This window comes from Carlito syrichta, unplaced genomic scaffold, assembly GCF_000164805.1.
Source record: "Carlito syrichta isolate Samal-C Ts95f unplaced genomic scaffold, Tarsius_syrichta-2.0.1 Scaffold95853, whole genome shotgun sequence".
NCBI lineage: Eukaryota > Metazoa > Chordata > Mammalia > Primates > Tarsiidae > Carlito > Carlito syrichta.
Genome location: NW_007039949.1, coordinates 199521 through 221805, shown reverse-complemented (window position 1 = coordinate 221805; position 22285 = coordinate 199521). Strand labels below are relative to the sequence as shown.

Here is a 22285-nt window from a genome sequence, read left to right as displayed (position 1 = left end):
CCGGCAGCTACTGCAGCCGGTGCCCCGACCTTGCGCCCGGCCCTTCGGGCTGCTCAGCGTGCGCGCGGGGTCGGCGCGGCGGCCCAGCCTCCTGCGGCCTCTCGGGCCCTGCGCCTGCGGCTGTGGAGGCGGCGGGCTGCACACCGAAGGTGAGTTTCGTGCACGGGGGCCGGGGGCTTCGGGTCGGGGAGGGTTTTGGGAGGGATCAGGAGTGGATCGCCCGGAATCGACCCCTGAGGTCTGGGACATTTTCCCGTTGATTCGCACCCAGCGGGTTAAACCTACTTGCAATCACATTCGTCCACCTCTCTCATTCACTACGTGCTCCATATTTTGTTGGGCCGGGGTTAAGTTAACTATTGGAGGGCAGCTTTATCCATAGTCTCTCGAAAATGGAACTTCGGGAAGGCCCAAGGTTGCGGTTCAAAGCAGCATAGTTATGACTGTCGGCAAAGCAAAGAGGGTACTTGGGAATTATTTTGCTTTATAAGCAAAAGGTGGTAGTGGGTTCATTGCTGGGATTCACTTTCCCAGAATCAAGCTCAGCTTCCCGCTAATAATATTGTATTTTTACAGATGAGGAAACATGCGTAATATTATGAAATAGACTCAGGTTCTACAGCAACCAGCCGAGATTAGAAACAGCCCAAGTCCAGATTTCTAGCTTCTGTAACCTGTGTAATAGTTTTATGTTTGACTTTTCTTTTTCTGTGTCTGGATTTTCTTTCTAGGAGACAAAGCTTTTGCTGAATTCCTGAATGGTGAAATTAAGGAGGAAAAGAAGATCCAGAAGCATAAGGCCCTCCCTAAGATGTCTGGAGGTTGGGAGCTGGAAGTGAATGGAACAGAAGCTAAATTAGTGCGGAAAGTTGCTGGGGAAAAGTAAGTACTGATCTGGGGACTTGAGAACTCCAGGGGACTAACTCAGGCTCCCTAGAGCAGCCTTGAGTAAAGGTGGATACTTTGATACACAGTTTTCCAGAGACAGAAAGACCCGGTGCAGTGGCTCATGCCTGCAATCCCAGGCCAGTAGTTCCAGACTGGCCCAGGCAACATAGTGAGGCCCCGCCTATAACAAAAGAGAGAGGGAGAGCGAGCAGGATTCTTTTGGACAGTTTCATAAGCTGTATGAACACAGATTTGCTGTGGGCTTGTTATTAAGGAGACAGAAAGTAGCACAAAAGTATGTAGTCGCAAGTTGATTGGAAAGTAGAGCAAATCTTTCCTGGTGTGAGAAGTCATGCCCTACCTACATATAGGAATGCAAATTGAGAAATTCTTAAAAGTACTGCCAGAATCCGGTTGATCTTTGATTTACAGTCCTGATAAGACAGATCCCTGCTCACTAATGTTTACAGTAGGTGAAAAAGCAAGAAATGTAACTCATGTAACAGGATGGGATTAACAGTGTGACAAGTTGCTATCAGAAAGAAGTGGGGAGTTTTTGAGCTAGGTCAGCTCCTCCCACCTCTTAAACTTTTAAAGTATTGTTTATAATTTGTGTTAAAGTCATCCATAACCCCATTATATAGGTAAACATTTCATATCTTTCAGTGATTTTTTTCTTGTATTCTTAAATAATTGACCTTATGATATATATGTAATCCTGTATTTTGTTTTTTTATAACAGCTTTATTGAGACTTAATTTATATACCATAAGATATACCCTTTTGTCAAAGTATACGATTAAGTCGTTCTTAGTATTCATAAGGTTGTGCATAGGTCTCCACTATCTAATTTTAGAACATTGTCATCACCACACAACAAATACCTATTAGCCAGTCACACTCTATTCCTCCTTCTTTCTAGCTCCTGGTAACCTACTTTCTCTGTCTTGGGTATATACATAGGAGTGCAATTGCTGGCTCATTGGATAAGTATGATTACCTATTTGGGGGAACTGCCAGACTCTTTCCAAAGTGGCTGCACAATTTTACAATCCCACCTCCTTGCCAGCACTTGTTGTCCATCTTTTTTATTTTAGCTGTCCTCATGGCTATGAAGTGGTATCTTATTGTGACTTTAATTCAGTTCCTCTGATATGGTGTTGAGCAGCTTTTCACGTATTTATTGGCTATTTGTATCTCTTCCTTGGAGAACTGTCTATTCAGATTCTTTGCCTATGTTAAAATTAGACAGTTGGTCTTTTTATTGTTGAGCTGAAAGAGTTCTTTATATATTCTGGGTACAATTCCCTTAGCTTATATGACTTATAAGCATTTTCTCCCATCCTGAGAGTTTTCACTTTTTGGTAGTGTCCTTTATAACACAAAAATTTTAATTTTGAGGTTCACAGTTCCCCTCCTTTTTGTCAATTGCTTTAGTATCACGTCAGCAAGCACTGCCTGACCCAATGTTGTGATAATTTATACCTGTTTTCTCAGAGTTTTATAGTTTCAGCTCTTATGTTTAAGTCTGTGATACTTTTTTTTTTTTTGGAGCCAGAGTCCACTGTCACAGCTTACAGCAGCCGCAACCTCCTGGGCTCAGGCGATCCTTTTGGCTTAGCCTCCTGAGCAGCTGGGACTACAGGCACGTGCCACCTTACCCAGCTATTATTTTTATTTTTTGTAGAGAGGAGTTCTCACAGTTTTGCCCAGGCTGGTCTCAAGTTCCTGGGCTCAAGTGTGCCTCCCACCTCAGCCTCCCAAAGTGCTGGGATTACAGGTGTGAGCCACCACACCCAACTGAGAAAATCTCTTAAAGGGGCTTCTGTTCCATCCCATCAGCCTCTCAGGTGCTTACTTTTACTGAGGGTTCCCCAGAAAGACGAGGGTGGGCAGTGTCGTCTGACTGTGGCCATGAGATGAACAGTGGACACATGACAGTAAGCCCCGGGATGCTGGTCTGGTGGCAGTATCCCACATGTGGCTGGCTTCCAACAGCTGGCACATAGTAGGAACTTCAGACCTGCTGAATCAGTCTTGGGGTTGGATATAGGCACCCAGCCTTTTGAAGTTCTGCATATAATCCAGATATACAGGCAGCTGTGACAAAGACTTTTCAATAAGCCCTCTCATTAGTAACTGTAGTAAGACCGTATACATATCTGTTAACCCACTTGGTTAAAACTATGCCTTGTTTGTCTGTTTTCTTTTGTCTTTCTAGGATCACTGTCACTTTCAACATTAACAACAGCATTCCACCGACATTTGATGGTGAGGAGGAGCCCTCACAAGGGCAGAAGGCTGAAGAACAGGAGGTAAGCTCGTAACACTGTAAGTAGCTTTTGTATCACTTCTGACAGGCTGCCCCGAGGGCTTAGAGAAGAACTTCTTTGCTTTTAAAAAATTCCTCTAATGCTAGAAGAGAGAAAGCAAAGGACACCCACCCATCCTTGGGACTTTTAGAGCAGCAAATGGTTTCTGGCCAGCTTTAGCAGGGCTTTGGCCCCCCTTTCTTCTCCAGAGTCTGAACAAATTGTCATCTGCAGGCTCTGTCTTTATAGCTTGGCCTGTGTTCTCTTAATGATAAAGGGACTTAAACTGTCTCAACCTATCTCATGATGGGGAGATGTTTGATACTGGAGATTATCATTTGATGTGAGGAATGTTCCTAACGTGTCACAAGCAGGTATTACCCACCAGTTACTTATCCAAGGTGAGAAAGCCTAAGATACCAGATTTTAACCCCTGGCCAGGTGAGATCTTTCCTTAGGTTGTAGGCCCTCTTGTTTAGACCTGGATGGTGCCCAGTCTTCAAACATTTTAGGAAGTGGTATGCCTGGCCTAGTAAGCAGCCATCAGTTCAGTATTGTCTGATGATCTAGCATGGAGAGCACAGCTCTCTGGTGTGCTTCTGCCTCAGCCACCCCACCTAGCATCTCCCTGACACAGATTCTGCTCGCAGAGCTCACCATCAAAAGGAAAAGCTGCTGCCATGATTCAGACATTAGGATGGCCACTTAGCCAGGTGCCCCAGCCTTTGATTCTGGTCTGTAGTGAAGACATTCAAAACAGTCAAGCTGGAAAGATATCTTGGAACTTTAGGCAAGCTTTGCATTGTATAGATGGAGAAAACAGGCCTAGACAGTTAAGGGACTGATCTAAAACTCAGTTAATTGGCATATAGCTTGAGCGGGAATTCAGATTTCTTAATTGAAAACTGTGTTCTTTAAGTAGAGTGCTAACGGAAGTGAGGCATTCTGTTAAAGATTCTAGGCTCCTATCATGCCACTATGGACAATGAGAAAAAATTCTCACCCTGTTGCCCAGGCTGGAGTGCAGTGGCACGCTCACGGCCACCACAACCTCGACCTGTTGAGCTCAGGTCTGCTGGGCTCAGGTGATCCTTCTGCCTCAGCTTTCCAAGTAGCTGGAACTACAGGCACAAGCCACCACACCCAGCTAATTTTTTGATATATTGTGGAGATGAGGTCTTGCCATGTTGCCCAAGGTGGTCTGGAACCCCTGGCTGGGCTCAGGCAATCCTCTGGGCTCAGGCAATCCTCTCGCCTCAGCCTCCCAAAGTGCTGGGATTACAGGCGTGAGCCACCATGCCCAGCTGCATAAGATGATTAAAATAGCAAGATAATTTCCTAGTAGTGCTGGCCATCAGACACTCTGAACTGTCTGAGATCTTTGATCCAGGCATCCAGCTCCTTCCAGCATGACATATATTGACCTGTTCTTGTTTTCCTAGCCTGAACTGACGTCAACTCCCAATTTCGTGGTTGAAGTTATAAAGAACGATGGCAAGAAGGCCCTCGTGCTAGACTGTCACTATCCAGAGGATGAGGTATGAGGATGGAGTGCCAGCCTCTGGGTGCTTCCTGGTCCCTTTTAGCCCATACTTAAAAGACTTTCTAGCTTAGACGGCTAACGCAGGAGAAGAGAGGTGGGGGTAAGGGATTAAAACCTGGTGTCTTAAGCAGTAAGTAGTCCCTTTTCTTTGCTTGAGTCTGGCTTGTCCTGGAAAACCCTTCAGTTTCCTCAAATACTGTTAATTCTCAGGTTGGACAAGAAGAGGAGGCTGAGAGTGACATTTTCTCTATCAGGGAAGTTAGCTTTCAGTCTACTGGTGAGTCCGAATGGAAGGACACCAATTACACGCTCAACACAGATTCCCTGGATTGGGTGAGTGCTTGCTAGGATGGATGGTCTTGGCCCTTGCACGTGGGGGAGGGTCCTAATTCAAGGAGGGAAAGAAGTGTTTTCATTAATAAGCATTTTTAATTAGTTAATGTTGTTCCTTGTAGGCTTTGTATGACCACCTAATGGATTTCCTTGCGGATAGAGGAGTGGACAACAGTTTTGCAGATGAGTTGGTGGAGCTCAGCACAGCCTTGGAGCACCAGGAGTACATTACTTTTCTTGAAGACCTCAAAAGTTTCATTAAGAGCCAGTAAAGCAGATAAAGACACTGAAAGCCTTAATTTTATGGCAGGCTTTGGCCAGTGAACAACTTTTATTCTGAAGTCAGACATGCTTTGACATGGTTATCATCCTAATATCATGGGAAGAACTGCAAATTTAAATTATTTCTTTACTCCTCTCATTTACTATTCTGTTGTTTTCTGTAGAAACCTATTATTTCTAGATTTTTGTATAACATAATGATGGACAGTAAAATTGGTTTATCTCCTTCAGTGTACTTTGTCCTTTCCATTTCTATTCCTTCCCCCTCAACCTGCATCACAAAACACCAACAGCAGAGATGTTTGAAAAGTTTTAATCCAACATAAGTTATAAATAAAAGTCTTGCACATACAAGGGTCCTTCTCAGAGGAAATGAGTCGTTTTCAATCCAGTCGAACAGTGAGTCCAGGCTGGCTCTAGAGGATCACTGCCCAAGTATCACAAGCCTAGATTTAAATAGGAAAAAAGTTGGCTTAAATTGTTTTGCAGTCATGAAAATTATCTTACTGTGTTAAAAGTTGTAAGCAATAATTAGGATCACAGCCAGGTGTGGTGGCTCATGCCAGTAATCCTAGCATTTTGGGATGCCAAGGTTGGAGGGTTGCTTGAGCCCAGGAGTTAAACACCAGCCTGAGCAACACAGTAAGTCCTTGTCTCTACAAAAAATAAAAAATTAGCCAGGTGTTGTGGCATGCGCCTGTAGTCCCAGCTACTCAAGAAGCTGAGGCAGGATGGCCTGAGCCCAGAAGATCAAGGCTGCAGTGAGGAGTGATCATGCCACTGCACTCCAGCTTGGGAGACAGACCCCAATTCAAAAAATAAAAATAAATAAAGACAGACTTAGCCACTTCACTATACTGCCTGAAGCTTTCCATTGAAATAAATTAGTATGCCTATACATTTGATGATGCTTCCCAAATTCAGTTAGAATTATGAATTAGTTCAGTGTCGTTTGTCAGAAGCCACTGACAAGCCCTCCTTTGTGGGCTTTGCTATATCGTCCTGCAACCTTCAAACACCTGCCTTGGGAACCATCAGCAGCAATGTAGTCAAGTTAATATCAGATTCTGGAGAGAAGCTAATCAAATGTCCTCACCTTCAGGGAACCAGTAACTAGAATGATTATTCAAGCTTGACAACTTGGAGCTTTTAGAGCTCAGCAGGAAAGTGAGATGCCTTCAGTGTGACACAAGATTGAAACAGGCATATATTATGGGGGAGGAATGAACCATGTATGCTCACTATAGGCAGTAACAACTTGAATGCCTATTCTACCATATCCTCCCTTTATCTGTAAAGTGATCAGTGAGCACCTATGAGTATAGAACTGGTTCCTGATTCCCTGAGGGCTCAGCCCCACTGCACTAAGGAATCCTCTGTCCTTAACCTTGACTCTGGACTTCCATAGATAATGTATTTGGCTTTCTCTGGAAGGCACTATAACCCTGCTATTAGATGGTTTAGCATATTCCAGCACCATGCTGACCACTGTCAGATCTCAAATATTCCAAGTCCTTGTAATATACTGCCATCTTCTGTAACCCACACCTAGCTGCTTCTACCTCATATTCAACATAATTTACAGCCTGACCCAACTGGATCTTAACCCAATGGTTCTTGGTTCCCCCTAAAGTGAAAACCAAAGGTCTTAGGGCATGTTGAAACTAGAAACTAAAGCATTCCAAATGTCTTCCTTTCAAATGTTGAACTCTGGGAACCTGAATACAATTTTTGTTTCTTCTGTTTCCCATCTCTGTTATTTCCCCTCCTTACCCAAAAATGATCTCTCTGCCCACCCCAGAGCCAGCATTGTCAATCATGCTCTCCCTAGTAATGCTGTAAAGCACTCACCTTCCAAACCTAACCACCACTTGACATCTGCTGCTTTGAGCTACAGGACACTGATGGTCAGGTGAGTGGACAACTGTGGTCTGTGACAAATATATGCTGAGCCACTGCTGTCAACTCAGCAATTAGGCGGTCTTTCACTACCTCTTTAATCGCCCTTCCCATCACCTCCAGCACTTGGTCTGAGACTTCAAGAAGCTCCACTCTAGCTCTGCTACCATAATTGTGGATGACTCACTTGTTCATTTTACTAAGAAGGCAGAAGCCCAAGCCATCTGACCTGTGCCTCTTCAACTCTCCTCCCTCCACCTTAATTCATTTGTATGAACATACTAAGCACTGACTTATGTGGCAAGCACTGGGAGTAAAAGATAAGCCCTTGCCCTCAAGGACAAGACATGAACAGATAACTGCAATAGTGCTATACGTGACATGGCATCTGATACAGTGGAAGCCCAAGGAGAGACTGGCCAATTCTTTGTGAGGAGTCAGGTTTTATGGAATATCTGGCATATTGTAGTGCTCAATAAACATCTGTGCAAATGATTCTTGAGCAGAGTAGGAGGATTCAAAGGTATTCTAGACAGGACAGCATGAACAAAGGCCTGAAGGCACCTGTGTTTGAGACTCTGCAAGCAGCGCAGGACGGTTGAAGCAGAGGGGTATACATGCCTGACATTAACAGAAAGTAGTGAGAAGTTTTGTTTAAATTTTCACCTACTATGTCTCCTTCCGTATACACTGAAGGAAGACAATATCCTTTCTCCAAGGTCTGAGCCTAGAGAAGGAAACAGAAGAGCACTGGATCCAGAGACACCTGGGATGCAATACCAATTCTTTTTTTTTTTTTTTTTTTGACTTGGAGTCTCATTCTGTCACCCAGGCTGGAGTGCAGTGGCATGCTCATGGCCACCAAAGCCTTGAGCTGCTGGGCTCAAGTAATCCTTCTGCCTCAGCCTATCAAGTAGATGGAATTATAGGTGCATGCCACCACGCTAAGCTAATTGTTTGATTTATTACAGAGATGAAGTTACACCATGTTGCCCAGGGTGGTCTCGAACCCAAGGGCTCAGGCAATCCTCTCGCCTCCACCTCCTAAAGTGCTGGGATTACAGGCATGAGTCACTGCACCCAGCCCAGCTCTATCTTTTATTAGCAGTGCAACTTTGGCCAGATTACTTCACTTACCTGAATCTGTTTCCTGTTCCTAACAGGAACTATCCTCTCCCTATGAATCCAGCTAAGCAGAATGATGCTCTTTGTGGACACTCCACAATTGTCTGCCTCTCAACCTTGTTCTGCATGGGGATTTTCTATTTAAGCTCTACTCCTACAACTCGCCATAGTTACATGTCCAGATCCCATTCCATTCTTCAAAGTCAAAGTTAAATGCCTACTCAAGTCAGTCGACAGCATAAATGAGATCACCCTCCTCTGAACTCCCACAAACCCTCCCTCTATAGCCCTCCTACCTGTTTATTACGTTCACTTAGCAACCTGAGACTTGGGCTCTGGGAGAGATGTGCATTTCTAAATTTAAATAAGTCCTCAATACTTATTTTTAAACGAGTAGAGTTTAATAAAATGAAAGAAACTTGCTAAAGGTTAAGTGATGGATGTGCTGCTAGACAATACTGCTCATACTAAAAATGATCCCTATAGGCAAACTGCATTTGGAATGAGAGGACTGAGAAGGAACTCTACCCAGGAGGAAGCCATGGCTTTTAACTTCCCAAAGCAGGGGGGTGGGGGGAGTGGAATTGACAGTAGTCGATATCTGCCTGGGGAAGGGGGGACATGCCTCATCAATAAGGGTAGCTGCACAATGAATATTTGTATACCTAACCCTGAACTGTACCCCACAATTTTAAAATAAAAATTAAAAGAGGATTAAAAAAAAAAAACTTCCCAAAGCAGTGTGCTACTAATTCCAAAGTTACCCATGATTGGGACCTGGAAGGTATACTGATACGTATCACATTGATTACATTATGTATATATTACATCGATTATTATAAGAGATACTGGGGTTCCCATAACAAGACTTCTAAGTCAGGTGGTTCAATATATCCACTTGTGTGGTCCTGTCCCTCACACCTGAGTCACTACTCCAGCTACAGACTAACCCTTGGACCTCTGTCAAGACTCTTGCTGAGAGACAAGTTTGATGCTGCCTTGCTGTGTGTCCTGTCCTGTTTCCTTCTGCAAAAGTGGTGCCACGATGGCCTATCTGGGCTTATGACTATGAAATGACCATGTGAATCCAAGTTCACTGCTGCTGATCTAATAGGAGCAGGCAGTGCTGCCAGACTTCCTAATTCCCAGACCAATGTTCCTGCCACAATCATATGCTGCCTTTTCCCTTCCCCTGTCAGGGAATCATTGTGACCTTCACTTTTCTATGCAAGTAAATGCCTCAGAAAATGAACCGCATTGCATGTTTACCTGTTTTTAAGCCATTACTTCTACTAATATGGGAATAAAATCAACCATTGACCCCCTCTTACCATGGATTGGGTCCCATGAGAATCTTACCAGACAACTCATGAGAAGACTGGATTTTTCTTCTGTTCCTTCTTCAGTGACTGAAAATTTAGGTGTGTAGGGACAATGTGTGCTGTGCTCATTGACACTATCCTCTAAAGAGGAACGGATCTTCTGCTCTGTCAGCTGTGGAGACTAAAAAATAAAGTTGAATCACGACCTAATCTTAGTGACTTGATAGTTAACATGTTGCAAATCCTGCTTCCCTATGACAATCAGTATAACTCTGGCTCACTGTGATGGCTTGATTCCATGGAGTTGTAAAGACACTCTTGGGGCCATGAGTGTACTAAGATCCTTAACCAATCTCCATTTAAGTGCTGCTTCAGATTAAACCAATGCTCTCCACTCCTGCTAAAAACACAATGACTGAAGCATATGGCACAAGAACACTCAGAGATAGTAGGTTACTTTCTGGCCTCCTTCTGCTTCTGCCCCCACCAGCTGAGTGTATCCTTCCCAAGAACCAGCAGTGTTTGCTCCAGATCTGTCTGTGCTCATTGAACTTGCTACTGTAACTCAGTAATTTAATTACATATTACCAATGATACAGGGGAATGAAAACAAAGTTTTGCTTTTATGATAATAAGCAGAAACTTCAGGAAACACTCAAAAAGATGAGCTGCTTATAAAAAAAAGAGCTGCTGAATTAAGTAAAAAATGGGGTAGAAAAATCCTAAAATTGTATATTGAGCTTTCTGATCCACAGTTTTGTTTTTATAGAAACAAAACTGCAAACTCTGAACTATGTTTTATAGAAGTTGTTTATGTAAAAAAGATGATTTGGCTCTCTAATCAAAGAGTGGCAAATAAATTTGTACGTTTGAAACTTACTATAAAATGTTTCATTTTTATTTATTTTATTTTATTTTATTTTATTTTTTTTGAGTTGGAGTCTCACTCTGTCACCCAGACTGGAGTGCAGTGGCCGCTTCCGGCCACCGCAGCCTCGACCTGCTGGGCTCCGGCGATCCTTCCGCCTCAGCCTTCCGAGTAGCCAGAATTACAGGTATGCGCTACCACGCCCGGCTGATTTTTTGATTTATTGTAGAGATGAGGTCTCGCTGCCCAGGCGGGTCTCGAACCCGCGGGCTCAGGCAATCCACTCACCTCAGCCTCCCAAAGGCGCGGGATTACAGGCTGAGCCACCGGGCCCGGCTTGGTTCATTTTTATAATTTGCCGTTTGAACCAACTTCTCAGTTAGCTGGCAAACTTGCAGTTCCTATCATGTCAGATAAGAGGGCTTCTTCTGTATTTTAAGATCAATGGAGCTTAAATTATGAATTAGGTATGTCTTCAAATATTGAAAATTTAATGAAGCATCAGATACAGGCATTTCCAATCTTAAGCTGGGATCTCCATAAAGATCTTAAGCAGTGGTGGCTCTCTAGGGTGGTAAAAGCCCTGATATGTAGTGTTTGCCAATTTTCATGTGTTATATATTTTCACTAAGGATGATTGAAAACTACCAATGTGACATCATTGAACACAAAATTGGGAAGAGAGATGCACAAATGGCTCCAGGCCACCACTGGGGTTCTTCAAGAAAGCAGACATATGTGGGAAGAGGTGGCACAAAATCTGCATGTGGAACACTCACATGAGATGGGATGGACAGGCCACATTGACACACGACCACACCACTTGTGATTCTCAGGTTGTACCTAGAAGCAGAATTAGGATCCCAGAGCATCATGATCACCAGACCTGGATCTCCAAATCTTTTCAGGCAAAAAATTTGGAGGATGGGGAGGATTCCACTCACAAGGGAATAGGGGATGGAAAGCAATGCTAGAAAGGTTTTAAAAAGTCTTACTTTGTACACACAGGACAGATGAGGGGGTTTGCTTCCCACTCAGCCAGCATGATGCTGAGACACTTTTCATCAAACTGCAAGCTCTTCTCATACTCACTGATAACAGACTGTTCTGTAAGGCAAATGCAGTTGGAGTGCTTCAGCATGCTTCACTTAGGCTGCCTATATTTAATGTCATCAAAGGCTTACTCTATACAAGAGACAGATTCAGGCCAAACTACACTACCAGTATGGTATGTACTGCTCTCTCAGGCTAGTTTCATCTTGTTGGGTCCCTTCTCCTCTCTGTTCCTTCCATGTGAGCATAAGAAGTAAAGAGTCTAAGGGACAAGGAGACAACTTCATACGTATCTCTGGAGGCCATAGGAACAGAGATGTGGAATGTCAGGATACCAAGGTGCAATGGAGAAAGCTGACACTTGCAGAGCACTTACTTCTGACACCAGGCCCACCCTATGAGTCTAAAGTGATCTGTTTCCCACGTCCATATACTCGGAATCTGTATTGTTCAGAATCCATGTGTTCATTCATTCAGCAAACATGCAACAGTTCCTAGTATGTGCTAGTCATAGGGATACAAAGATGAAAAAGACTGTTCTGCCCTTGATGACTCACAGTCTAGATATTAGGACAGGGGTTGGCAAACTAAAGCCACACTCATTTGTTGTAAACAAATAGTGTCTATAACTGTTTTCCACTACAACAGCAGAGTTGAGTAGTGTCAGATACAGACTGCAAAGTCTATAATATTTACTACCTGGCCCTTTACAGAAAATTTGCCGGTACCTGCATGATCAATGTTTATATACCTAACCCTGAATTGTGCCCACATCTTTACAATAAAAATTAAAAAAAAAAAAAAAAGAAAATTTGCCAATCCCCGCTTTGGAAATGTTCCTTATGACTGAGCATAGCACAACACAGTAAATCCTTTCATTAGTTAAATATACCCCAAAAGAAAAATTTACTGAGTCTTAGTTTCACCACTAAGATAGGTTTTATAGTTGGGGAAAAGGGAAAAAAATCAATTAAAAAAAGATATTACCTAAAGAAATTTACAGTCTAACTGGATCAATAACAACAATTGTAACAACAGTGAACACTTGCATGGCACTTACTATGTATTAAATGCTATTTTAAGTCCTTTAAATATATTAACTTCTTCACTATTACTATCCTTATTTCAAAGATGAAGAAACAGAGGCACAGGGAAATTAAATGCTTTGTTCAGTGCCTCACAAGTTAAAGTGGTAAAACTGGGAAGTGACTCTTAGTGGTGTGGCTCAAGAATAAATGCTTTTGCCACCCCATAACAATAGCTAGTGACTACTGGAAGCTTTTATATTACAGGCACTGCTCTAAATCTTCTACACATATTATTTAAACCTTACAACAAACTTAAAGGGTAGGTATATTATCTCTATTAAAAAAAAAAGCCTAGTAAAAACAAGGCTATGTGGAATAAATGGCTTAATTATATAAGGCGCTAAATTATGCACTCTACACAGTGCTATGGGCACCTCAAGGAGTGAATGCTCACAAGATACTGGGGAGTTAGTTAAGAATGGACAGAAGAAGAAAATTTAAGATGGCACTTAAATTGGATAAGTCAGGGATTCAACCATGTACTGTATCCCATAAAGTGGCAGGTTTATTATTAACCTATTAATAGAGAGACAGCATAGTAGAAAAAACATGGGAACTGGATTCACACAACTGATGTTGCTTCCCACCTCCACCACTTAGTAGTTGTATGCCCTGCATGAGAACATCACTTTCTGTTCTAATAGCTAATAATACTATCTTGTAGGACAGTCACACGAAAAAAACAGTACCATGAAATGAGAAGTTCTTAGCATAAAGTCAAGCACCCAGAGACTCCCCCACCTCTTATTTTTTGAGTTGGCATCTCACTGTCGCCCAGGCTGGAGTGCAGCGGCATGCTCACAGCCATCCCAGCATCGACTTGGTGGGGTCTAGCGATCCTTCTGCCTCAGTCTTCCAAGTAGCCAGAACTACAGGTGCATGCTACCAAGCCCAGCTAATATATATATATATTTTTTTTAATTGTAGAGATGAGATTTCGCCAAGTTACCCGGACTGTTCTCGAACCACGGGTTCAAGCAATCCACTCACCTTGGCCTCCCAAAGTGCTGGGATTACAGGCTGAGCCACCAAGCCCAGACAAGACTTCAGAGTACACACATACTTAATTGAAGATAGAGACAAAGGAAAGGGAGTTAAGAACTAACCCTGATTGGAGGAAAGGTCACAGTTAATTATAAGTAGGAAGGACTACTCCTAGGAGTTACCTTGGTCAATCAATTCCTGTTGGATTTCCTCCAGCAAAGCCAGGTCCATCAGCTCCTCTAACTGCAAGAGAAAGTGGAGTCATCAGAAGTATGAAGTACTTATCAGCCACCAAGCCCCACATAGACTCACACTTGGAGGCTGGTTTGAAGAACCCAGATTTACCTGACAAAATCACTCCAGTCCTCCTACAGAATACACTGACAATAGGGTAATGTGGTCATGCTGAGAAGTCATCAACAAATGATCAAACAACTCAGTGACAAAATAATGGGATCGACTTTTGAGGAGGCAGTCTAGAGTGGCAATTAAATATGTGTTCTTCCAAGGCTATATGACCATAGAAAAGTTCTTAATATCTGTAAGCCTCAGCTTCAACCTCTGTAAAGTGGGAATAAAACCTACTTAAGAGGGTCATCATGAGCACTAATTATGGTGATGTAAGGCAAACAATGGCATATTATAGGACACATAGAAAGAAGCCACTGAAAAATGTATTATTATTATATAGTGCCTTGATGGTTTCAAAGCAGTTTCCCACATGCTTTCCTTCTTTCTTTTTTTTTTTTTTTTTTGAGTCGTAGTCTTGCTCTGTCATCAGGCTGGAGTGTCGTGGCACACTCACAGCCACCCCAGCATCAACTTGCTGGGCTCCGGCGATCCTTCCACCTCAGCCTTCCAAGTAGCTGGAACTTCAAGCGCGTGCTATCACATCCAGCTAATTTTTTTTTTATTTATTGTAAAGAAGAGGGCTCACCAAGTTGCCCGGGCTGGTCTCGAACCCACAGGCTCAGGCAATCCACTTGCCTTAGCCTTGCAAAGTGCTGGGATTACAGGCTGAGCCAATGAGCCCAGCCTCCACATGCTTTCTTATGTAGTCCTCACAATGCTGACAACATCATCTTGTCCATTTTATAAATGGAAAAATAATGGGGCAGAGTGAAGTTAAGAGTCAATAGCAAAACCAGGATTAGAATTCCAGAACTCCTGACTTCCATGTGCTCTTCCTGAGACTTTGTAAATAGTTTCCCATCCATAATCGGCTCACAAATCTGGCTGAGATTAGAATCAGAAAGTTCCTGAAGATTTTTTTTTTAAAGGGCGATTTCTAGCTCATGCCTACTAATTTCCAAGGGTAGAGACAAGAAATGAAATTCACTTCTTTTTAGTTTCATAATGATGATGTTGCAGTGATGCAGGAGGACTAGAGTCTGGTATTTAGGAACCACTGATTTAGGAAAGTATATTGTAAAAGGTAGAAGAGTCTGGTTAAAAGCTGTGAGAATTCTAATGGGGGCTGAAGGAGGACTTGAGTAAACAGGTACAAAGAGGACACTAGGAGTTCTTGGTAGTATAGTTCCCCTCCCTGAAAACACATAGCCCAACCTGACCTGAGCCAAGGCCTCTGGACAATTCTCCACTGGCTGCAAAGCATTCCACTCTTCTTCCATCACCTCTTGCACTAGAAAGGTGTTCTGAGTTCCCACGGGCATATTGCCTCCAGCCTGGCGGTACCTGTTTAGGAGCTTGTCCCGGCTGTTTCTCATTCTTTCTAGGCATCCCTTGGAAAAAAGAGGAAGATGCGGGCAGGGATTGGGGAGTATACAGGATTGGGGAAGCAATTTTATTTTTTTTTTTAAATCCTTAGTTGTTAAAATGTAAAAGGAAATTTATAGACACAAAATTTCAACTATAATCCTAACTATTGTTATGTTTGCATAATCCCCTATAGAGATACATAAAATTACAATGTTTTGTTCTTATACTTCCAGATCATCATATTTCATTTTCTATCTTCAATGTCAGCTTCCTTAATGGTTGTGTGCATAATAGTTCAGCAGCATCCACTATCTTTTGCTTCCACCAAATTCTTACTACTGTAGACTTATGTGGTAAAAGCCTTCTTGTACAACCATTTTTCTAAACTTAGGGTAGTGTTGTTTGTTTATTTGGTTTTTGAGTTGGGAGTCTCACTCTGTTGCCCAACCTGGAGTGCAGTGCTGTGATCTTGGTTCACCGCAGCCTTGACCTCCTGAGCTCAGGCTACCTTTCTACCTCAGCCACCTGAATAGCTGGGGCTACAGGTGCATTTCACCACGCCTGGCTAATTTTTTGTAGAGATGAGGTCTATGTTGTCCAGGCTGGTCTCAAACTCCTGGGCCACGCAATCCTCCTACCCAGGCTCCCAAAGTTCTGGGATTACAGGTGTGAGCCATGCGCCCAGTCTGCTCAGGGTGGTTTTTTTCCCCCCAGGAGACATTTGGCAATGCTTGAAGACAGTTTTGGTTGTCACAACTCTAGCCGTAGGACTATTGGCATCTAGTGGGTAGAGACCAGGGATGCTACTAAACATCCTACAGTGTACAGAACAGCCCTCCACAACAAAGAACGGTCTCCCACAAAATGTCAAAAGCCGGCCGGGCACAGTGGCTCAGCCTGTAATCCCCAGCACTCTGGGAGGCCAAGGCGAGTGGAATGCCTGAGCCCGCGGGTTCGAGATCCACCCGGAAAACTTGGTGAGACCTCGTCTGTACAATAAATCAAAAAGTTGGGCGTGGTAACGCGCGCCTGTAGTTCCGGCTACTTGGAAGGCTGAGGCGAAAGGATCGCCGAAGCCCAGCAGGATGAGGCTGCGGTGGCCGGGAGCGGCCACTGCACTCCAGTCTGGACGACAGTGTGAGACTCTAATACCAAAAAAAAAAAAAGTCAATAGCCAACCATGCTGTACACAATCTTTCTGGTGTCAGATTATTTCCTTGGGATATCCACTACTTTCGAAATTCCTGGAGAGACAGACAACATTAAGTACCAGCAACCATGCTGTGTTCAGAAGACGCTAGATTTGAGATGGAGTACAACTCTACTAAGTCTTAGTAATTGGGCCTTCTGAGTCTCAACTTACTACTTTCTAGAAAAGAAATAATTTCTGTCTCACATGACATACTTAAAGTGCTTCTTTCGGCGCCCACCTACCCAACAGTAATAAGGTTATTGCAGAGATGCAAACGGTGCGGTCGTGGCCACTTTGCAAATTTAAAACACTCGATTCCTAAAACAAAGTTTCCTGGGACTGGGCCTACCCAGGCCAATCCCACAGCAAAAACTCCGGGAGGCGGCGGAGGAGTTTGGGGTGCCCAAGACCCAGACCTACAGGCAGGAGGCCAGTGTTCGAGGTCCTCCTCCACCGGTCAGGCGCTCTCGGCACCCGCTTCACAGAGCAGGGTTGTCCCCGGAGACAGATTACGGGAGCGACCACGGCCCAAACTTCACACTCACTTGCCTGAATGCTTCTTTCCAAGGCGGCGAGCCCACCAATTTGTACAGAGAGCGGTGTCGAGACCTGGAAGTTTCTGCCATCTCCTTTTCGCGTAAGTCTCCGCCAAAAAACCCCACCCCGAGGAGCGCGCAAAGAACTCTGGGAATTGTAGTTTCTGTGCGCTGGCCGCGCCTAGGTCGCAGGGAATTCTGGGAACTGTTTTCCTACCTGCCTGTCACACACGGAGACAAAATTAGACAACTCGAGGATGGGTGGCTGAAGTAGTGACATTTGTGAGGTCAACCCAACCTGGACCGAAGGTGATGAGTCTGAGGGAAAGGTCTGGACCCTGGGTTTACCCAGACGGAAGTGTCCAATTGTGTCCAATTGGCAATTAGATGCACAGGTATCGGTCTCTCCCCCAGGTACTAGACTTCCGGCAATACCAGTGCTTTCTCTCTACAAGGGTTGCACGGTTGACTTCTCGTCCCGCCCCCTTCGGCTTTAGAATAAATGCAGGACTGGCGATCGTCTTCCCTCGAGTGATGCCCCCGCCTGAGGGGCTGGCCTCCCCTTTGCCCCGCTCCTGGTGCGAGCCTCTCGTGCTTCCGGGCCGCCTGCCCTGTGATTGGCCGAAGCAGTGGACGGCTGGCCGCAGATTGGCTGCGCTCAGCAGCTGGTTGAGCAACCGGCGTGAGGAGAGCACTTGGGCCAAGATGGCGGCTGCTGAGGGACCGGTGGGTGACGGGGAGCTGTGGCAGACCTGGCTTCCTAACCATGTCGTGTTCTCGCGGCTCCGGGAGGGACTGAAAAACCAGAGCCCAGCCGAAGCTGAGAAACCAGATTCTTCATCGTTGCCTTCGTCTCCGCCGCTGCCGCCGCAGTTGCTGACAAGAAACCTGGTCTTTGGCCTCGGCGGAGAGTTCTTCCTGTGGGACGGAGAAGCCAGCTCTTTCTTAGTCGTTCGCCTTCGGAGCCTCAACGGCGGCGGTGAGGAGCCTTCCCTCTCCCAGTACCAGGTACGGCCAGGCCGATTTTGGAAGTGACTCTCAGCAGGGAACGGAATAATTTTTTTTGCGTTCCCTTCCCGTCTTGGCTGTTCATCTTCTGGTAGGCGTGCTATTCAAGTGTACTGACTCCGACACTGCCAGACACTATTACAGGAATTCATGCTCTTTAGATGCTTGAGTTCTGGGGATCTGAGAGTAAGGGAGGGATCATGGAATAGTCAATAGAATGTCAGTGATGGTTAAGTGCTCTGAAGAAAAGCAATACAGGGTAAAGGGATTGAGAACGTATGGGCGGAGTTGCTATTTTTAGTAGGCTGGTCAAGAGGAACCTGTTTCATGACGTGACGCTCATAAAGTAATAGGTATAATCATAACTTTCTCTCGGGGTTGTGCACATCAAGTCAGATAGTAGATTTGAAAGCGGCAGGTTTCAGAGAAGGAAGCCTCTGTTAAATCTTTTTTTTTTTTTTTGGCTTTTCGAAAATAAGGCCATCCCCAAAGTTGGAAGGGTTTTTTGTTTTTGATGAGTCAACAGCATGAAAAGTAGGTGATCCAAGCTTGCTGTGATCAAATACTGACTTTATGGAAATGTTTACTGCAATAAATCGATTCTCTTCTTTTAAAGATTAAAAAGTAAACAAACATTGGTACCATTTCTAAAGTATGACATCTACTGTGTGCCACTTTCCAGTTCTTGTTGCTGAGAAGTGATTGTATTTTAACAAGATGCTAACAGTGCGTCTGCACTTTTGAAAACAGGTCAAGAGTGTACAATCTTCTTACTGTAACATTTCAGTGAAGTATATTATCAGGTATTCAGCACACAGTATTCTAATAACACCCTACACTGCTGTGCAGCCTTTGGTGCAGTCATAATTTAAGTACTGTAATTATTTATTGTCTGTCTTCTTTTCTAGACTGAAGGCCCCAAGGCAAGAGTTGTGACTGCCTTACTCATTTTTGTATGTCCTGCACTTGACAGAGTTCCTGGAACATATAAGCTCTCAGTAAATGTTGGTTACTATCTGAATAACCTTCAGTCCTCTAGAATATTAAAAATGTGGTGATGGGGGAAAAAGCAGCTTATCATGAGTTATAGCTTTTTTTTGAGTGGAGGTCTCACTCTTTCGCCTAGGCTAGAGTGTCATGGCATGACTGGATCACCGCAGCCTTAACCTCCTTGACCCAGGCGATCCTTCCCCCTCAACTCCCTGAGTAGCTGACTACTGACAGCATCGCCATGCCCAGCTAATTTTTTTATTTTTTTGTAGAGACACGGTCTCACTATGTTGCGCAGGCTACTCTCAAACTTCTGGGCTCAAGCAGTCCTTCCACCTCAGTGTTGGGATTACAGTTGTGACTTTGTAAAAAAAAGCATGAGTAGTGACTTTTTTTTGTTTTTTGTTTTTTAGTTGGTGTCTCACTCTTTTACCCAGGCTGGAGTGCAGTGGCATGATCACAGCTCAACCTCCTAGGCTTAGGCAATCTTTCTACCTCAGCCTCCTGAGTAGGTGGGAGTATAGGCATGCACCATCACACCTAACTAATTTTTTGGATTTTTTTGTAGAGACAGAGTCTCAATATGTTGCCTAGGCAGGTCTTGAACCCTTGGGCTCAAGCAGTCCTTCTGCCTCAGCCTCCCAAAGTGTTTAGATTACAGGTGTAAGCCACGGTGCCCAGCCATGAGGTTCAGCTATGAAAATATCACTGTTATTAAGATTGCATAGATAAAGCAGCATTCTGCTTGCCACAGAAGCTCTTAAAGCCATTCTGTATCTTATTATACTATTATAATGTGATAATTATCATTTTTAATACTTCTGAGTTTATACCTATTTACTCAGCGTCTATTGAGAATCAGCAATATGCCAGAATGCTAAGAATACAGAAAGGAAAGACACAACTCAAGTAGTTCATAGTCAGTTGTGTGGGATGAGCAAGTAAAAAGAACTATTAGAATGCAGAGTGATAAGAATTATAATAGATTATCCAGAGTGTGCTATATAAGTATGGAAAAGATGCATTTACTCCTGGCCAGAAGATCAGAGATGTTTTCTTGGGGAGACAGTCTCCAAGAATGTGTAAGTTTTGTTAGCCCACTAAAAAAGAAAAACAAGAGAATTCCTCATTTTAAAAATAGGAATAATGTCTGCCCTTGTAATTTCCTTACAGGGCTAGTAAAAAGAAAATGTGCAAAGGCACAAAGGCATAGCAGAGCATGATGCTTTCCCAGAAATATAAGGTAATCTGTTTAGAGTGTAAAGTACAAGTGAGGAATGGTGGAGAGTTAAGACTGGAATGGTAGACTGGAGCGTGATCGTAAGAAGGAATATTACATGTAGCAGTATCTATTTATCAAAGCATTTTGTTTGTTTTTGAGTTGGAGTCTCACTCTGTTGCCCAGGCTGGAGTGTAGTGGCATGCTTACCACCACTGCAGACTTGACGTGTTGGGCTCAGCGATCCTTCCACCTCAGCATTCTAAGTAGCTGGAGCTACAGGCACCTGCCACCATGCCTGGCTAATTTTTTTATTTATTGTAGAGACGATGTCTCACCAAGTTGCCCAAGCTGGTCTCGAACCCCTGGGCTCAGAAAATTCTCTTGCCTTCACCACCTCCCAAAGTGCTAGGATTACAGGTGTGAGCCACTGAGCCCCGTCTCTGATATATTTCATATAAAATTTCAATCTAAATGATTAAAGATATTTCATTAGTTAATGGTCCAAGTGTTAGTACTTACCCAGAATACTTCATTATTCTATAATTATAGAAAACTAAAGTATTACTGTGATTCCAGTAACTGCCACATATATTTATATTAAAATCAACTATAATAACCGGTTTACTATTGCTTTAATTTCCAGAGATTGCTTTGCATAAATCCACCCTTGTTTGAAATCTATCAAGTCTTACTAAGTCCGACACAACATCATGTAGCACTTATAGGAGTAAAAGGACTTACAGTATTAGAATTACCTAAAAGATGGGGGAAGAATTCTGAATTTGAAGGTGGAAAATCAAAAGTGAATTGTAGGTAAGTTGAATTTTCCATTTAGTGTTTATCTGTATTTTTTATTTATTTTTTTGAGTCAGAGTCTTACTCTGTTGCCCAGGCTAGAGTGCAGTGGCACGATCACAGCTACCACTGCTTTGACTTGCTAGGCTCAGGTGATTCTCTCACCTCAGACTTCCAAGTATCTGGACCTACAGGCACATGCCACCATGCGTGGCTAATTTTCCAATTTATTTGTAGACGAGCTCTCACCAAGTTGCCCAGGTTCATCTCGAACCCCTGGGCTCAGGCAATCCTCTTGCTTCAGCCTCCCAAAAGTGCTGAGATTATAGGCAGGAGCCACCGCGCCAGGCTTGTATAATTTTTAATGTATGCAAAACGTTGTTTAAGATCAATTGTTCTTCAAGTGTATTTGGTATGCTACTGTTAAAACATTAGATCACTCACTCCTCATAGTCTGCATACTGGCTTTTTGAGATATTGATATTTATAGTGTATGTATGATTGTACTTTTATTTTGCTTGAATTATCACATTACTGTCACATTGGAAGTTAGGCTGTTCTTTCAATTAGAAGTAAAATTTTTTAAGAGCAGTTATTATCTGTGAACCAGAAGTTTGCTTAGAAGGTTATCTAGGCATTATTTTGATATAATTTCTTCTTCAACAAATCAGAAAAATGAGTCTGAAAGATCTACTGAAAAGAATACAGATGTTCCTTGACTTGTTATGAGGTTATGTCCTGATAAAACCAAATTTAAGTAGAAAATTTTGTAAGTTGGAAATGCATTTAATGCTGGCAACACAGTCCCTAACTTAGGGTGGTTTGACTTAGGATTTTTTGACTTCACAGTGCAACCCTGTCATACATCCTAAGGAGTTCCTCTATTTATGATGGGGTTATTTCCTAAGAAACCCATTGAAAAAACAGGGATTTTATATAAGGTAGAAACCCACTTTTAGCTCCACAACTTATAAATTGAGTCCCTTTAAACTGCTTATTTTCTAAATCTGTTTGTTCATTTAAAAAATAGGAATATCGCCGGGCTCGGTGGCTCAGCCTGTAATCTCGCACCTTTGGGAGGCTGAGGTGAGTGGATTGCCTGAGCCCGCGGGTCGAGACCCGCCTG

General features: G+C 43.4%; 3 protein-coding genes across 17 annotated transcripts in view; 2 read left to right on the top strand and 1 right to left on the bottom strand.

The window, feature by feature from the left end:
* Nucleotides 1-5585, top strand: part of C1QBP (complement C1q binding protein) — a 5664-nt gene extending 79 nt beyond the window's left edge. Inside the window, 6 exon segments of the mRNA XM_008061922.1 lie at nt 1-149; nt 732-882; nt 3110-3203; nt 4643-4738; nt 4954-5076; nt 5199-5585. The exon segment at nt 1-149 is cut by the window's left edge and continues 19 nt beyond it. Coding sequence (XP_008060113.1) covers nt 1-149; nt 732-882; nt 3110-3203; nt 4643-4738; nt 4954-5076; nt 5199-5348 — 763 coding nt within the window. The 3' untranslated portion in view covers nt 5349-5585.
* Nucleotides 5586-5653: 68 nt separating this feature from the next.
* Nucleotides 5654-17283, bottom strand: RPAIN (RPA interacting protein). 11 transcript variants are annotated; one of them, XM_008061939.2, is made up of 7 exons: nt 17154-17283; nt 15269-15439; nt 13880-13940; nt 11568-11679; nt 11352-11415; nt 9742-9885; nt 5654-5804 (listed from the first exon to the last, which is right to left on the bottom strand). In XM_008061939.2, the coding sequence occupies exons 1-7, from the start codon at nt 17232-17234 to the stop codon at nt 5775-5777; spliced, it is 663 nt and encodes a 220-aa protein (XP_008060130.1). In that variant the 5' UTR covers nt 17235-17283; the 3' UTR covers nt 5654-5774. The 11 variants fall into 11 exon arrangements, 6 of the variants coding, with proteins under 6 accessions (XP_008060130.1, XP_008060124.1, XP_021569970.1 ...); XR_002482180.1 differs by lacking the exon at nt 9742-9885 and adding an exon at nt 12825-12836 and having other exon boundaries at nt 5656-5804; nt 11568-11674; nt 17154-17261; XM_008061933.1 differs by having other exon boundaries at nt 5656-5804; nt 9714-9885.
* Nucleotides 17284-17766: 483 nt separating this feature from the next.
* Nucleotides 17767-22285, top strand: part of NUP88 (nucleoporin 88) — a 33118-nt gene continuing 28599 nt past the window's right edge. For all 5 annotated transcript variants that reach the window (XM_008061915.1, XM_021714250.1, XM_008061908.1 and 2 more), the window contains exons 1-2: nt 17767-18152; nt 21008-21177. In XM_008061915.1, coding sequence (XP_008060106.1) covers nt 17850-18152; nt 21008-21177 — 473 coding nt within the window. In that variant the 5' untranslated portion in view covers nt 17767-17849. The remainder of the gene's footprint in view (nt 18153-21007; nt 21178-22285) is intronic.

Bases quoted from the DNA above. Each gene is read 5' to 3' on its own strand.
- RPAIN (XM_008061933.1), bottom strand. From the start codon at position 17,234: ATGGCAGAAACTTCCAGGTCTCGACACCGCTCTCTGTACAAATTGGTG. The intron at 11,680-13,879 runs GTAACTCCTAGG...TTTGCCTTACAG, and splicing joins ACAGGAATTGATTGACCAAG to AACAGTCTGTTATCAGTGAG. The intron at 11,416-11,567 runs GTAAGACTTTTT...TTCTGCTTCTAG, and splicing joins ATCTGTCCTGTGTGTACAAA to GTACAACCTGAGAATCACAA.